Source organism: Cuculus canorus, chromosome 20, assembly GCF_017976375.1.
Source record: "Cuculus canorus isolate bCucCan1 chromosome 20, bCucCan1.pri, whole genome shotgun sequence".
Taxonomy (NCBI): domain Eukaryota; kingdom Metazoa; phylum Chordata; class Aves; order Cuculiformes; family Cuculidae; genus Cuculus; species Cuculus canorus.
In genome coordinates this window covers 3,110,033-3,127,616 of record NC_071420.1, presented here as the reverse complement: position 1 = coordinate 3,127,616, position 17,584 = coordinate 3,110,033, and the positions used below count along the sequence as shown (strand labels likewise).

The 17,584-nt window shown below is 43.7% G+C and overlaps 1 protein-coding gene across 1 annotated transcript; it reads left to right on the top strand.

Annotated features, from left to right (window-relative positions):
• Window positions 1–238: 238 nt before the first annotated feature.
• Window positions 239–16,496, top strand: GDPD1 (glycerophosphodiester phosphodiesterase domain containing 1). Its single transcript, XM_009558503.2, has 10 exons — window positions 239–452; window positions 4,468–4,510; window positions 9,768–9,903; window positions 10,579–10,624; window positions 11,940–12,058; window positions 12,708–12,797; window positions 13,847–13,980; window positions 14,438–14,497; window positions 15,420–15,471; window positions 16,040–16,496. The coding sequence occupies exons 1-10, from the start codon at window positions 317–319 to the stop codon at window positions 16,160–16,162; spliced, it is 939 nt and encodes a 312-aa protein (XP_009556798.2). The 5' UTR covers window positions 239–316; the 3' UTR covers window positions 16,163–16,496.
• Window positions 16,497–17,584: the final 1,088 nt, after the last annotated feature.

The window sequence follows — 17,584 nt, the reverse complement described above, 5'->3', positions numbered from 1 at the left end:
CGAGGCGGGGGGGCGTGGCCACAGCGCAGCTCTCGCGGCGATGGGGTCGTGGCCGCGGAGTAACCCAACATGGGGGGGTGGCCAAAGTCGCGTTCAGCAACGAAGGGGCGGGGCCTAAGGTAAGGGGCGTGTCCATTGGTTCTGCCCCACGGCGAGGGGGCGTGGCCACAGCAGAGCCCGAAGCGACGGGGCGTGTCCCCGCGAGTCCCGCGCATGCGCGCTGGGCCCCTGGCGCGGGGCGGGGCGGGGCCGGGGGTGGGTGTTTCGCGGCCGCAGAGGCGGCGGCTCCGGCTCGGAACCGGCGGAGGGTCTCGTCATGTCGGCCACGCTGTACCTGCTGTCGGCGCTGGGCGGCTACGTGCTGACCTCGGCGCTGCTGCTGCGCTGCCCGGGGCTGCTGCACCGCCCGAAGCGCCAGCGCTTTCGCTGCCGCCACATCTCGCACCGCGGCGGTGAGTGCGGCCGGGGGTCCCCGCGCCCCTTCCCCACCCTCGAGCCCCGCTTCGTGAGGTGATTTCCCTCTCGAACGCCTCTTTTCCTCGCTAACAACCTCCTGTCTCCGTGTTCCTCCTCGCCGGCTGCTCGTGGCATCCCGGTTGGCTCGAAGCTCCCTTCCAACCCGAGCCGTGCTATGGAAAGATCAGCTTTTTTGCCTCAAAATGCCTTTTTCCTTCGCTTTCTCGCTGTCGGGAGTGATGCCCTTGGCTCTGGCCCTTCCCTCTCCCCGGTAAAACCGATCCCTTGTGTCCCCAAGGCCCTGGGGTGCTGCTGGGTTCCCTCTGAAAGGGTATTTTTAAAGTTTCTTCCCTCTGAAATAGCTAAAAGTGTTTTTTTTTAAACTTTCCTCTGCCTTTTCCAAAGCATTACAAGGAAAAAAAAAAAGACAGCAACTTTTCCTGCTTTTCAAATTTCAGTTCTGTGTTTTTTCCACGCTGCCTCATTTAATTTGTGAAAATAGACAGTTTTCTAATTAATATTTTTGTCCAAAATCTATACAAGGTGGGTGAGATGCTGATTTTAAACGAGTACCTGGCGACGGTTTGTGCAGTGTTTGGTCACGGTTCTCACCAGTGGTCTTTAACTACTGCTACTGCCGTGAATTACTAAAATACAGAAGGTAGAGCTGATAGGTTTTATTCCCAGCTGATAGGTTTTATTCCTAGCATTTCTTTCATTTCCTTTAAATGATAGAATAAGTTACTTTATAACCATAATTTCAGTATAGGGTAAAACACCTTTTGGTTTGGTGGGCAGCGTTTGCTGTTTCCTGGTAGGGGTGTGTTTTCTCTCAATGAACGAAGGTTCTCCGTTTTGTTTGTTACCTGTTTGCTTGTTAATTCGACAGCTATTAAAAACTTGTGGGTGACTTTGTTGGAATGGGGCATGATCTCAATCTTTTGTCTTCTTTCCAGTGACCTTAGCGAAGTTACCCAGCCCTAAGCTGGGCTTCGCTGGCATTTCTTTAGGCCTTACTCAACAGGAGGATTTACTCATTAGGTGTTCAAAGTCCATCATCTTCTGATTCTTCTGTGTCCACCTGTATATTGTGAAATGCACGCTTGACATCTTGGTAGCTTTTTGCTCGTTGAGACTTTACTCTCTGTAGCGTTTACCTTATAGTTTGAATTCCTGTGAGGCTTAAGTTCTCATCACGCTTTAGTCATGCTGTAGCTTTAGACACAGTGTCAAGTTTCCTGTTGCATTACTCCTATTAACTTTGGAGATCAACGTAGCGCTTAATTTGTTTGGCTTTTTCCTCTCTGAGATGAAGCCTTGCATATGAGTTTTTTTAAGCCTGTGGGGTTGATTTTGCTTCTTTCTTCATGCAAGAATTTTCTTATCTCAGTTCACAGCTCATCAGCAGAAGCAGCCCTGAATTATTTCTTCACTTCTGCGTAGTTTTAAAGCTGGTCATTTCTGAGATCAATAGATAGTCTAACACAGAGTCCTTGGTCAATGCCAGCTGCACGGAATTGATTGAAGGTCTTTGGGACAGGACAGCATGGTGATTTTTACAGAATCACCAAGGAGTTGAGATTGGAAGGGTCTCCTGGAGATCAACCCATCTGACCAGAGCCGGGGCAGCTCAAGCAGGTTGATCAGGATCTGGTCCAGTTCAGTGTTGAATACATCTAAGGATAGACACCGAACTGGACCATAACCTCTCTGGGCAGACCATTTCAGAGTTTGATCACTCTTCCAATAAAAAAATGGCTTTTCCTTATGTTTATAAATTGAATTTCCAGTACTTCAACTTGTTCCCTTTGCCTCTTGTCCTTTCCCTGTGTGCCATTGAGGAAAACATGTCTTTACTCCCTCCCAATGTTGGTAAGATCCTCCCAAGCCTCTCTTCTCCACGCTAAGCCATTCCAGCACCCTCTCACAGTGTGCAAGAATCTTTCATCCCTTAATTTTCACAGCTCTTCCCTGGAATTGTTCCAGTAGATCCAGATCTGTCTTGTACTTTGGAGCCGGAACTGAATGTGGCCTCCAGATGGGGTTTCACCAGTGCTGAGTAGAGGGGAACAATCGCCTCCCTTGACCTGCTGGCAATGTTCTTCCCGAGGGGCGTCTTTGCTTACACTGAGGGGGGAAACCCCAAAACAGCAGAACTTCTGAGGGTCTTCTCCTTGAGCCAGTGCTTAATACTGACTCACTCTTGTCCCGTGGTGGTGCCTACAGGGTTAGAGGATGCGATCACAGTGTTTGGATGTGGTTCTTCTGGCTCACAGGATGCAAAAGGACCTTAGAGAAGGTAGCGTCTGCATGGCAAAAGCATCAACACAAATGGATGATACATAACTCTGGAGGTGCATCTAATAAAGTGTCGAGACCCCTTCACTCAGCCCAGCCTTTTCACTTTTAAAGAGAGAAAATTATTTAGCATATCTCATCACTTTCCTGCTGTGGTTCCCTTTTCTGAGTATGGTTTGTGAAAGCCACGCTACTGATTTAGGACTTCTGTTTCAGCTGATCTCTCAATGTATTTTCCTCGTACCTCCCCAGCATGTGACTCATTAGAGCAGTTATTTAAAGTTTTCTTTTCTGAAAATTTCTGCCCAGGAATGCTAGGATACCTTTGTTTTCTTCACAAATTGAAGATTGACTCCGGTTTTCCCACCCTTTCCTACCATTCAGGATGTATGGGCTGTATTGTCACAGCTGATAAGTTATCTAAACCCTCAATTTTTATTGCAGTTAACTTATAACTAATCATTCAGGTGCTGTGCAGGGTTTCCCATCTGCTAGGGATCAGCAGAAGTATACGATGAGATTCTCAGCCTCTCTATCCGTCGGCTATGTTTGCCACTCAGCCTATTCCTAGCCCTGCCATCCCATAAAATACTGGGGAATGTCTAATCCCAGGAGCTGCTGTGGGCTTCTGCAATAAACATGACAGACCATCCAGATTTTGCCATTGTGATCCTAAGTCAATGAAGACTTTCAGTTTTGTAATCATAGCAACACAAGTTAACCTGATAGCAGCAATTCTAAATTGGTAGTTGTGTGTGCATAGAATTGCGTTGCCCTCATTAGATAACTGAAGGACTTAGGTAAGTATAGTCAAGACATTAATTGGGGCTTTCATAATTGTTGCTTATGAGGTCTATCATCCATCACTGCCAAAGAGTAGTTAAAATTTACATAGATATCCTTGTGGGTATGTGTATCTTTCTGATGTTTATTTCTTGGTGTATGGTATTGCCCCTCATCTGAGGAGAGGGGAGGCACAGCCTTTTCCCAGCCCTAACCTGCCGACTGACAAAGATTTTTTTATGTAGGGAATGATGGCTTAAGAGCCGCAGAGTTTACTCCTGCCTGAGAGAGAATTCAGTTTCCTTGCCCTTTCGTTTCTTACCCAGACTTGCTGTGTTTCATTCCTTTGTTGGAGACGTCCCTTTGCCAGCAGCAGGAACCTTCATTGACAGATTTGTGCTGTTTCAGGAAGGATCCTTGCACTGAAAAAAGACGTCGTCTCCTCTTGGAGCATCAACTGGGTTATGCGTTTAGGGAATATCAGCTTCAGAGAGTCTTGGGCGCTTTTCTCCTTGTTCTCTTTTTCCCCTCTAGTTACCTTTTCTCTGATTACTCCTCCCACTACCTCTGAAATACGCCTTCTGTGTATCCTGTTCCTGTGGAGCATGCTGTCATAGCCAAATGCAAGGCCTTTAAGAAAAAACAGGGCACCCGACTGCCGGTAAAATTAACCCTTTGCTTTGTATATTTAAAGTGTTGACCAGGTCCAAGATAAGTTGTGGGGTTTTTGTCCTTTTTTTCACTAGTTTTACCTTGAGAAAGTCCTGTCACTTGGGGCTCCCCAGCAGGCTTGCAGCAACACGGATTTCTGACTTGAGCTTCGTACTCATTCCTCTAAATGTTTGAAATCTATTAAATTTTATTTCCATGGGGAATTTGGAGGGGAGGAAAACTGTTTTGTACAAGTTTTAGTTTTTGTTCTTTTTGTAGGTGCTGGAGAGAACCTGGAAAACACGATGGCAGCTTTTCACCAGTGAGTACAAATAGAGCCAATAGTGCCTAAATCGGACGTGTTTTCATTGTCTTTAGTGAGCAAAGCAGTTGCGAAAGATGAGACTTCCATCAGTTGTTTGGGTTCCAGTGTCCTACTTATGAAAGTCATCTGTTCTTTGGGCGGCTTCTGTGGATTGCTCAACATTACTTCCATTTAAACAAGAAGGAGTTGGGATGCCACAAACCAGGATTTGTGCCCAGTAATGCAGCAGGATGGCAGTTGGAAATAAAACTCCAGAGGTCAGATTCCTCCTGTGCTGGCTAATAAAGCATGAAACAATGCTGCTTCTGGCAATTGCTTCCATTAATTTATTTATCATTATAAAGCTATTTTTCATAGCTAGTATCAGACACTTTTTTTCTAGTTACTGGTGTTTCTCAAGTGGTGGGCTGCCTCATCCCTGCAGGTGTTCAAGGCCATGTTGGATGGGGCTTGGAGCAACCTCATCCAGTTGGAGGTGTCCCTGCCCATCACAGGGGTTAGAACTGGATGATCTTTAAAGTCTTTTCCAACCCAAACCTTTCTATGATTCTGTATAGCAGATTAATAATTTCTCTCCTAGAATTATTGTGACTGAAATCTTAACGTTCACTATCTTTTAAGATCCCATCTGTAAAGCTATTAAGAATGTTCGTGCTATGTTTTTTCCCTTCTTACCCATCATCCGCACAGTGTGTGGAAGCCTCTCACCTAGGCGTTTAAAATCGAGTAGGTACTGGAAAGCCCTCTAAGCCTCCAGCATTTAAGTAATGAATTCAAACAAGGTTCTCAAAAGCATTTGAAAAAGCGGTGTATCTAAAACTCCAGCTGCCAAGGAGCAGCAAGCAAATTATGTGGGCTTCTCTTGCTTGGGTTTGGGGATTTTAATTTGCTTTGTGCTAAGTAGCCTCATCAGTTTGCACATTTCCTTGCAGGCTGCGGAGTGCCAGCTTTCTCAACCAAACAGAGCTATTCAAAGTACTGCAGGATTTTCTATCTCCATGGAAGCTTAGCATAGTTGGGTGGTTTTTTTTTCCTGCTGGCCTGCCTTTTTTTTTTTTTTTCCCCAAGTCTGCTTGCACAGACTTTCTGGAAAGCACTTCTGTTTTTTTTAACCATTTCTTTATTTTCATGTCGTATTGTACTGGTTTTAGACAGGCCTCTCACTAAGGAAGTTATGCCCTAACCTATTTTTATTTCACTCCCAGGACTCTGTGTGAGAATGGGGAGGCCCTGGCCCAGGTTGTCCAGGGAAATGGTGGCTGTCCCATCCCTGGAGGGGTTCCAGGCCAGGTTGGATGGGGCTTGGAGCCTCTGATCCAGTGGGAGGCATCCCTGCCCATGACAGGTGGTGGAACTGGATGGGCTTTGAAGTGTCTTCCAACCCAAACTAAACTGTGATTCTGTGAATAAGCTGCAGTGCTTAGAGTAAGGACCGTGCCAGGAGTCGGATGTTTTGTGATACAGGCATTTGTCTGACTCTCTTCAAACAGTTTTAGTTGTTTTACAGCTGTAGTGTAACAAATGTGTTGAGGTTTGTTTTTTTGAACTCGTCACAACTGCCGATAGTGAGGTTCAGTTACTTGGTTTGAGATAGCCTTGGTTGGGTAATCAAGGCATATTATTTCAGTAGAAAGCAATCAGAGTTATTACGTTGCATTAGGCAGCAGAAAATCTTCTGGCTCCATCTGTGGGGGGGGATAAAGGCTTTGTCCACTCACTCCCATCCCCGCTGGTAAGCTAGGAAAAGGAATTGGGCAGAAAAATGGAGATCTGCGTGGTGGAGTACCAGCTGGATTGGCTCAGGCAGCTGGTATGAACGAATCGGTTTATAATCCATCAGATTTTGCCTGAAGCCCGCAGGCTGTGCTGGTGGGAGCTGTTCCTGCAGGTTTGGACAAGCAGGCGTTTTGGACCATTGATGTAGTTGAATCCGAAAGAGAATGCCCATCTGCAACGCAAGCCCTACCCCTTCTTTTTGCTTTGTTGACAGGAACCCAAGTATTAACAAGCAAATAGTTTTATTTATGCTATTTACACTTTTACAGTGATTGGAGAATCCTTAATACTGTTGCAGGCTAACGAAGCAATTATTCTAGTAGCAGATAAGCAGAATGGAGGGTGGGGAAGGGCCTTATCGGTAATTTCAATCTTAGCTTATAAAAATACTGGAAAGCAATTATAAGCTTTTTGTACCAAAGACAGTATTTTTTTTTGTTTGCTTTGTAAGATACCTAATAGATATTTTTGGCCTGTAATCAAGTTATCCTATATTTCAATGCTTCTGTGGTGGTTTTAGATTTTAAAATAATTGATTTGAAGCTAGAAGAGACACTTGCAGTGTCTTCAAGTATTTGGGTATCTGGCATAAAAGATGTGAGAAGAATTTAATTATGGGTTTAATCGTCCCTCATACAGCTGTGTACTTTAGCATTGTCTTGAGAGGAAGCTGCTAAGTACGCTCTCCAGATGTTTTTCTCATTGTATTTCCTTTTCTTTTATGAACATAATTGGTTTAAAGACAAAGCTTTAAGCACTGTAGTTACAGCAAGAAAAATATGTAGCCAACTTAGTATTTTTAAACTCTATACGTTGTGCTACGTTAGACCTTGCCTAATGGAATGTAGTTTCCAAAGTAGTTTTTCTGATAAGCCCTTTCACTTGAAAGCGGTTGGAGTTAAGCAGAGAGCTCCGTGATCCTAATTTGAAAATGAGAGCCTGTCTCACTGCTTGAGTTAAGGAGCAGTTGGGTCTGAATCCAACATGTTCTTCTGAGTCTGGAGAACACGTGGAGTCTTCTCTGGAGCAATGATATGTTATTACTGAGCTGCAGAACAAACTGTTTTCCAGCTGGAAAAAAAACACAGTACTTGAAGGAAGCTTATTTAGCAGCAAGCTGCTAATAAGAGCCTGGCAAATTCTCTAGTGTGTTAACAAGGCAGCTTGTTGTTCTCCTATTTCCGTGCAGCATCAGTCCTGAATTTCTTAAGCAATGATATTTCTAATAGACTTTGCTGGTTAAATGATCGGATGTGGTACTGGATGGCAACATCTTCTACTTGTTTGGCAAATCTCCTGCAGCACATTTGGAGATGCTTTTCCTCCGGAGGAAAAATTACGCAGAGCAGGCTGTGTATCTCCATGGGTAATAGGATTTCGTTCCTCCCCTAATTCTTAATTAGCGGCACTGAAAAGCAGTTAACGAATTGGTTTTAATTTGACAACCCCCTTCTTGATCATTTTCCCAGCTGGACTGGAAATGGTGTTAAACACTTAGGGGAGTATATTCCAATTTTTTTGTTTGTTACTGTGTTTGTGCGTGCTTCTGGCGTGTCTGGACTTCAGCTGTCGGTAGAGCCCTTCTGCTAAGGAGCAGCTGCTGGAGCCCCAGAGCTCTGGATGCTACACTCGGAGAGACTGTCGGTTTGTTTGGAGGTGGCTAAAAAGAACAGCCCAATGTTTGAAAGGAAGTGTTCAGGCTTCAGGCTGGGACCTTTAGCCCTCTGGTGGAACGACACCTCCTGAGTATCTTTACCAATAAAATGAGCGATTCACTTCTCGTTAGAACAAAGCTTGGTTTTTCTCTTCTGGTGTGAGGTTTATTGCCCTTATTTTTCATCTGTATTATTACTCCTTTCTGCTTTCTTTTACTTCTCCGCCTGCGGTCATTTAGCCTTGAGAAGAGGAGGCTGAGGGGAGGCCTTATCGCTCTCTACAACTACCTGAAGGGAGGTTGTAGAGAGGAGGGTGCTGGGCTCTTCTCCCAAGAGACAGGGACAGGACAAGGGGGAATGGCCTCAAGCTGCACCAGGGGAGGGTCAGACTGGATATCGGGAAAAAATTTTTCACAGAAAGGGTCATCAGGCACTGGCAGAGGCTGCGCTGGGAGGGGATGGAGTCCGCATCGCTGGAGGTGTTTAAAAGACGGGCAGACGAGGTGCTCAGGGACATGGTTTAGTGGCAGATAGGTATGGTTGGACCTGATGATCTCAGAGGTCTTTTCCAACCTGGTGACTCTATGATTCTATGAGCCAAGCTTCTGTAGAGTGGATTTGGGAATAGATTTGGGGACTTTTGAAAGCAGTGGACTAGAACAGGAATAGCTATTTTTCTTTAAAAAAAATATGACTGGGTGTTTTCTTCGTTTATTTTTTTTTAATTAAAACTTTTTTATTAAAATAATTTTTAAATGCAGTTTTGCTAGCCAAAAAGCCAAAAGCCCTGCTGCTAATTTCCTGATCCATGCATTCCCGAGTAACTTAAATCAAGTAAAAAATAGTCTTTTACATCCCTGTCAATTGATTACTTTTAAAAAAGAGCTGGCTTCTTCCAGTGGTGAATGTGCCAATACTAATAAGCATCACGCTCCAAACTCTGAAACAATCCTGCGGGAGGAGGTTTCTCAATGCGGAGGTGGCAGGCTGCAATCGACAGGTATGCTGCTTGGTTTCTGTGGATGAATGAGCCAAAGCTCCTGAGTTCAAATCCCATCTCTGATTCATGGTGTGTTGTTTGTTCTTGCATCAGCTTTCCTACTGCAGCAGAGTTATTTGCTTCTTGCTTTGCAGCAAGATTGTGAGTAGCGAGGAGATTCTGCCCCTCTGCTCCTCTCTTGGGAGACCTCAGCTGGAGGATTGTGTCCGGTTGTGGCATCCTCAACATTAGAAGGAGATGGAGCTGTAGGAACGGGTCCAGGGGAGGCTACAAGGATGATCCGAGGGCTGAGCACCTCCTGTATGAGGACAGGCTGAGAGAGTTGAGATTGTTCAGCCTGGAGAAGAGAAGGCTCTGAGGAGAGCTTAGAGCGACCTTTCAGTACCTGAAGATGCTACAAGGAAGCTGGAGAGGGGCTGTTCGCAAAGGCTTGGAGGGATAGGATGAGGGGGAACGGGTATAAACTGGAGAGGGGAGGATTTAGACTGGACATAAGGAGGAATTTCTTCATGATGAGGGTGATGAAGCACTGGCCCAGGTTGCCCAAGGAAGCTGTGGCTGCCCCATCCCTGGAGGAGTTCAAGGCCAGGTTGGATGGGGCTTTGAGGAACCAGATCCAGTGGGAGGTGTCCCTGCCCATGGCAGGGGGTGGAACTGGATGGGCCTTAAGGTCCCTTCCAGCCCAAACTATTCCATGATTCATTGCATCAGGAAGCATCTAAAGTACTTCCAGTGGGATTTGTTTAATTAATAACATGTATGTGTTAGGTTTGGACCTGTACAAAACACACGTGTGGTTCAAGGCAGGCTTCTTTGCTTCCAGCGCGGTCGATATAGGAACAGACATGCTGGAGCTGGATTGCCACCTGACAAAAGATGAGCAAGTGGTGGTGTCCCATGATGAGAACCTGAAGAGATCAACAGGAGTTGACGTCAACATATCTGACCTCAAATACTCTGTAAGTTGAAGAAAAAAATGTTAGTGCAAGATGATTAAAAATGCGTTTGTCTTGTGGCTGGGGTGGGTGGGAAGATTGGTGCCCGTGTGGGTATGTCTGGTGTCAAGACTCTATGGAGGGGATTCATCTTGACTTACTAAAGACAAAAGTTACCTGGGGTCCCTGCATAGTCAAGGGAGAGCCGGCACATTTCCAGGGGGTGATTAACTCTGCCTGATGGGCTGGGTTAAGGGATTTCTGGAGGTGGGCCTGTTTCACTCTACGGATGACAAAGGAAGCTTAGTCACCAAGCTCCTTCTCATATGACCAGCTGTTTATTTGGAAAGGTGATAGATGAATCCTACCTCCATTGACAGTTTTAAAGGCCGGTTTTGCAGAACTATTTCCATCTGATATTTAAGTGGAATTATCAGAATTTTCAGACAGGCGTCTGTAAATGTTTAGCTTTGCTCAGCTACAGGTAACGTGACTCTGAGAAGGCCAAGCAGTTCAAGTAAGAATGAACACAGTGTTTCTAAATCGCTTTTGGGGCGAGATGATTTAAAAGAAATACTATTTCTGTCTAGAAAGATAACTGACATGGCTTAGGAATTATCATTTTTTTGTGTTTTTTGAGAAAAGGTGTGATTATATCCCTGCATTTGAATTATCGTTCCATTTCTCTTTATTTTTAAGGAACTTCCACCATATCTCAGCAGGTTGGATGTCACGTTTCAGAAAGGTAGGATTTTGTCTTTTGCTGTTTCAGCTTACAGTGCCACTAACTGGTTTTCCATTATTGTAGAGGCGATAATTTCTTATTTTGGCAGAGAAAATAGAAAAGTGGATTTGCTCCTGTCAGTATCTCGATAAAAGACGTTTTAAAAGGAAAATACAATACTAGCTTTAGAAACCAAAATATGGGGTTTTTTCATAGCCGTTGGCAGTGACTAAGTTTAAGATGGAAGATATCCTTGCCCAAGTAAACATATCAACTGTTTGCTTGTCTACTTCTTGCAGCAGCTTTCCTGTGCCCTTGCGAGAACTTCAGAGGGTGCTGATTGAATATTTGTTGCTCTGAAAAACGAGGAGAAGGCAGAAGAGAATTTCTTTACAGCTCAAAAGCCATTGTGCTGGTGCGCTCTGGGCTTGAAGTACCATGAGGTGTCAGATAATAAAGGCATTTTCGGAAGGGTGAATAGAAAGAGTAGTAGTTACCATATGTATGACCTGTAGTTAAAGCTGCAGGAGAGGAAAGCCTGGAGAAAGATTGACCTGTTTTCTTGTGAAAACTGTGGTTCGTGGGACTATGATTTAAATAAAGCATACAGGGTAAAATTGAGAGCGTTTCCACTTAGAAGAGGTTGCCATAGATGATAGCAGTTGTGTTTATTTGCTTGAGGGACTTTGTGGCTGTTTTGTGTAGCCTTCCCACACTTGAATTGCCCAGCAAGAAAATTTTATGTTAAACATTTCTTCTTAAAACTGCGAAATACTTGAAGTGGATGAGATCCATGACGTGTTATTTTCACACACGTATATCTTTTGTTTATGTACAGTAATACAAAGAGATGGCCAGAGAGTTCAGTTAATTCCCTAGAGCTACAAGTGGTTTCCGACAATAAAATCTGGGAGGAGTTGCCTTCGGGTCCTTTTTTCCCTTATGCTTCTCCAGTGAGTTTTGCTAGAGGGAAAAGTTCTAATTTGGTCTTGTTTCATGTTAATCCTCTTGCATTTGGGATGTGGTAACGGAGCCCATGCTTGCTATTTCAGGATTTTAACAAAGCCTGCACTCCTACCGCTGCTAAGTAATGTCTGAATTTAATGGAGCTCAAAGTTAGATGTGCAATATGCTCAGAGCATTTTCTTTATTGAAGTGAGCTTATCATAATTAATTACAGCTATGCCAGAGACGTACTTTTTTTTTTTTTTTCCAAAGTTTGCTCATTCTAGGAACTATAATTTTTTTTTGCAAAGTTTACGATAACAAAGTCTCAGCTTTTTTCTGTCGTTTATTAAAAATGGTCACAGCAATGACAACTTTCTTGTTTCCCCAGAAAGCCATTCCGAGGGAAAAGACAACCGTATTCCACTCCTGAAAGAGGTGTTCGAGGCATTTCCACAAACTCCAGTCAACATTGACATCAAAGTGAACAACAATGTGTTGATCAAAAAGGTATATGAAAATCTACGCTGAACTGAGACCGAATGTCATGTAATCATGCTGAAATTCCAAAAGAAATGTTTCTTGGAGTTGCTGGCAGTCTGGGACACTAAAACCTGTGTTCTTGGACTGGTTCATCCTTCACACCTTAGATTTTGCTCTGTGTGTGAGTTGATACAGATGATGGAGATGAGATCTTGTGTGAGATATTCAGTAAACAGCTCTTGACTTGCCCTTGACATGAAACCTATGCTACGCTGTTAGAGAGGTGTTTGGGCTGTATTTCATATTAAGAGTCGTCCATCCTAGGGACCGTTGCCTACCAAAGCAGCATAAAAACATGATGTCAGTGTGGAAATAAGTGTTCATTGCACAAGAGGAAATCTGCTCTCCATCAGACACTCTTTTGCCATCTCATTTGCTTAAATTCCCTAGGGTTTGTTTTAGGTAGAACAGTCTATCTTTTTATCTGTTGACCTAAACTCCTGTTTCTTTCCAGTCAAAGCAGTACAATCATCTTAAGACATGAGGCAGCGTAGAAGAGCTGTCTTTTATGTAACGACGTAGGTAGTTGAAGAGTAATGAGTAGAGTTTCAATTCAATAACTCTGCACGTAATTTTCAATGGACACAAGCTAGGATTCTGCTTTTTTCCCTTTCAGGTTTCGGAGCTGGTGAGGCAGTATAAACGAGAGCATTTGACGGTTTGGGGGAATGTCAGCTATGAGGTTGTATCGAAGTGTCTTAAGGAGGTAAGAATGGGTCCAGCTCAGCTTTGTTCTTCCCTGCTTGCTGCTGTGTGGGGACAAAATGTACAGGAAAGCACCCTATCAGTCAGCATCTGGCTGCCTCTGCCAGGCTTTCAGATGTTATGAGACGTTTTGCACTTGGACTGCATTCTGCTTACTACGCTGTAACAATAAATTGAGCACAGTTAATACCTGTATACTGAAGAATTAAGCTTCATAGTGTTTTATTCTTGTTCTAAAAACAATAGGATGTTATGATTTTATGCCAGGAACTCTTAGAGACTGTTTTGGGCATTATTCATGTGGTAGAGAAGCAATTTTTCGAAGGATTCCTTATTGTGTGGGTTTTTTTTTAACAAAATAATGGATGTGCCCACTAGTTGACACACAATTATATTGATGTAAAGCTGTTTTACAGCTGTAGATTCTATTCCTTTTTGTGCTGAGGAATTGTGCAATTTAGAATGAAATTAAAATCGTGCTTAGTCCAAGGGAGTTATGGCCCTGAGTGAAACTGCTGTAGTTGAGAGGACAGATACTGTTCTGCGTGCAGCACAACGCGCCGTTTCTGACCTTGAACAGCAGTGATATTTGCTCATTTTTTGTCACATCGCTACCCACATATTTTGGTTCATAAACCAGCATCTTTAAAAACGTGCTGTGGAGTGAGTCGGTGTGATCTCAAACTGTGCCGAGTCCTTCTAAAGCACAGCTTACTCTGTGCAGTAATACTGGTCTAAGAGAAAATGCTGCGTGGTGCCCTGCAGCCCAGAAAGACGATGAAGGCAGGTTACAAAAGCTGTGCTGCAGCCAGTGAAACTTTACCTTTTCAGGTTCCTATTTCCTTTCAAATGGCGTAAAACTTTCACTTGGATTACAAGCTAATTTAAGAGTAATTTAAATTCACTGAGAGGCATATCATAAACAGTCGACAGCTTAATCTTTAGGTGTAAGTGCTAAACTTTAAACACACGTTGATGAGTAGATTTAATTGCAACAGACTCAACAATCTACCAGGCTAATTTTGTATCAATCTTTCCTGATTCCTGCAGAATGCTGACATTCCCATTATCTTCTGTTCGCAACGTGTCCTCCTGCTTCTTGGCCTGTTCTACACCGGTCTGCTGCCGTTTATACCTTTCAAGGAAGAGTTCCTGGAAATTCCTATGCCTTCAATCATCCTCAAGTGAGTGAGAGCCTGTCGGTGGGCGCTGCACTGAAATGCATGTAAATACTGCCTGTAAATACTGCCTCCGCGCAGCTGCCTGCGCAATATACTCTACGGTAACGTGGAGTAGTGCTGTACAGATAACTAATTTTTGCACTTTTCTCCCTCTTCAGAACAAATTACTCTGACTAAGGCCAGGAGGCAAGTCAGTAATAGGGTGGATATGAGGTTCCGCATGCTCTTTGTTTCTCATACTTTACTCAAAATGCTGCTGAACATCCATTTCTGCTGCTTCTCCTAAATGTAGCACATTTCTCTTGTGTAACCATTTCTAAGTCTCCATCTTGGACAGTGCAATTACTGCTCTAATTAGAGAAATGGCGAGATCAATTCTTCATGCTCCTTTAGCGGGAATATCTCAAATAATATTTTAATCTGTGCCCTGGTAATTATTTTGTTTCGTTTTCCTCATCAGGCTGAAAGAACCACAGAAGATGACAAAAAGCCAGAAATTTATTATCTGGCTAGCTGACACGTAAGAGCTTTATCTTATTAAATTTTTATTTATATTTTGCCTATATATTAACCGCTGGATCAAGCAACTAAGATGAGCTATTGCTAGTGCTGTTGCTTAAGTTGGACAACAGGACAGGAGGTCATCCAGAGGGACCTGGACAGGCTGGAGAAGTGGGGCTGTGAGAACCTCAGGAAGTTCCACAAGGCCAAGGGCAAGGTCCCACTCCTGGGTCGGGGCGATCCCCGGGTTCAGGCTGGGCATGATGTGATTGAGAGCAGCGTGAGGAGAAGGCCTCGGGGGTGCTGGGGATGAGAAGCTCGACAGGAGCCGGCAGCGTGCGCTCACAGCCCAGAAACCAACCGAGTCCCGGGCTGCGTCCAAAGCAGCACGGCCAGCAGGGAGGGAGCGGATTCTGCCCCTCTGCTCCTCTCTGGGGAGACCTCAGCTGGAGGACTATGTCCAGTTCTGGAATCCTCAACGTTAGGAGGAAATGGAGCTGTTGGAGCAGGTCCAGAGGAGGCTACAGGGATGATCCGAGGGCTGAGCACTTCCCGTATGAGGACAGGCTGAGAGAGTTGGGGTTGTTCAGCCTGGGGAAGAGAGGGCTCTGAGGAGAGCTTAGAGTGACCTTCCAGTACCTGAAGGGTCTACAAGAAAGCTGAGGAGGGGCTGTTCACAAAGGCTTGTGGGGATTAGACGAGGGGGAACAGGTATAAACTGGAGAGGGGCAGTTTTAGACTGGACATAAGGAGGAATTTCTTCACGATGAGAGAGTGCTTGATCTAAGAGTTTTCTATAATTAGGTTTCTAGTCACTTTTTAATGGAAATCATTGAATCTAAATTCTCTGTGGAACATTTATTACAGAACATCAGCAGATACTGAAAAATGCCAATGTACTTCAAGTTCTTAAATAGCATCGTTCTTTCTCCTTTCTGCAGATTGCTGATGCGCAAAGCACTTTTCGACCACCTCACTGCTCGGGGCATTCAGGTAGAGTGTGGTAAAAGGAAATGTGCTTTTGACTTAGGGAGAATTTGAACAAGCCAGAAATGGCCTTCAGGTGGATTCTTGTTCTCCCACTATTTTCTGTTGTGTTGCTAGGATTGTAAGTTGCTTTTTGGTTCCTGAGCAGTAGATTATGCTGTTAGATTTGCAGTTCTGTAGTTGCAAAGGAAGAATTGTATGCTTGGAAAAAGACTCTTTAATTTAAATACCTTTAAAATTGGGGTTTTTTTTCTCCCACTTCAAACTTAAGCCTACAAAATCTGCTGAACTGCTTACCTGTTTTGTGCTTTTCACAAAGTAATATTTTGACTTCTAGAAACATCTGAAGTCTCAGGTAACGACATGGAGTGGTAATTACCACTGGAAAGCCCTTTTTGAGGCTCGGGGGAAGAAGCTGCGTGTGTTTGTGTGCAAGTCTTTGGCATCACAGTGTAATCGTATATCATTTTAAATATATGTGGCATCATCTTTCACACACAAAATAATTTAGGTTAAAAGTCACTTTTATTTTTGAGGATTTTCTGTAACAATTTGGCTTTCTCTCATCCTGTAGGTGTATATTTGGGTACTGAATGAAGATGAAGAATACAAGAGGGCGTTTGACCTGGGAGCAACTGGAGTGATGACAGACTATCCGACAAAACTTAAGGAGTTTTTACAGAGTTATCCAGCATAAAAGAAGAAAACCAAGGAAGTTGTTGCAGAACAGATTGTGAGCCAAGGATTTTCTTCATTAAAAAAAAAAATCGAGCGGCATACACAGATCATTCCTTTGAGAGATGTCATTGGATGATCTGTTACCTTGTTGTCAAGTTGCTACCTAATGTAAAGATTGTCTATTTATTTTAAATCATTAATGACATAGTTTACATTTGTAAATAGCTCATTTAGCGACGGCACACTTCACAAGTAGTGATAACCAGGGAGAAAGTTGCTGGATAGGATATCTGTACATGATAAGCATTATTTCACCTCTCACAAGTGTTCCTAAGCAGATGTCAAGACACGCCAGTTATTCCAGTTATATTCTAGTGGGTGGAAACTAAAGAATTTAGGAAAGTGTACCATGTGTGTATGCATTTCTTGTGTTGCTTTTAGTTTGCAGATAGGGCAAAAAAAGAAAAACGATGCACTGGAGAAATAAAAAGCAGACTCCACTGGCTGTGTAGTTGAGCCGGTGAAGTGTGGTTAGTAAAGGCGGTCGCTTTTTGACTAGAAGTCACTCCTGTGATCAGTATAGGTTTACTTTTTTGTTCTTACTGATAAGAATGTAGAGCTCGAGTTGCAGCTGTATTTGGACTCCTTTCTGGTGTGATGGCAATTCTTATTGGTCAAGGTCTAAATACAGCATTTAAGCCAGGTTCTGGGTTTCACACTGCGTTCAGGGTTTGCCCTTGGTTCTGATCCGCCTCTCAGGCTACCTTGGCATGGCAGGAACTCGCTTCCCAGAAAGTAGGATTTCACTTACTGTAGATGACACTTACTGTGAAATAGCCTTTTCACAAAGGAAGCCAATGTTCTAGAAGTCGTTTGCACATTTGTAGTTCTAACATCTGTTGGCTTGATGAGTGGGAAGCTGTTTTTAGGACGAGGGACCAAAGAAGGCTGAGTTAGGTCAGCAGTTTCAGGAACAAATGGAAAGATTCCTATTGAATGAATTCACCCAAAGCAAATTTATATGCGTGCTTAGAAAAACAACAAGTGTCAGTCTAGGTTGGATGTAAATTTTGGTCTTTTTCTTTCCACGAAACTACATTCAATACTCGTTAAGTTTATGTGTGTGGACGTGGAAGTAACTGCTGGCAAAAGCCAGGAAATCCTGAGTGTGGTGGAATGGGGCTGGGTAGGAAGGTGTTTCTGGAAGCTTTCATGCTGTTCTGTCAGTGTGGACGGGTGTTATACCTGTGTCAGACCGATTTGAGCTCGCAATGCCTGCGTGCTTCAGTGTTGTCATGTTAGTCGTAGGGGCTTTCAGAAGGGATTTGATTACCATAGCTTAATTATACACGATGACATGTATAAAGCCATTTAATCATCAGATACTGCTGGAACAAAACCATTGTTTAGTTCCTCCTTCAAGGAACTTCATGTGAATCGT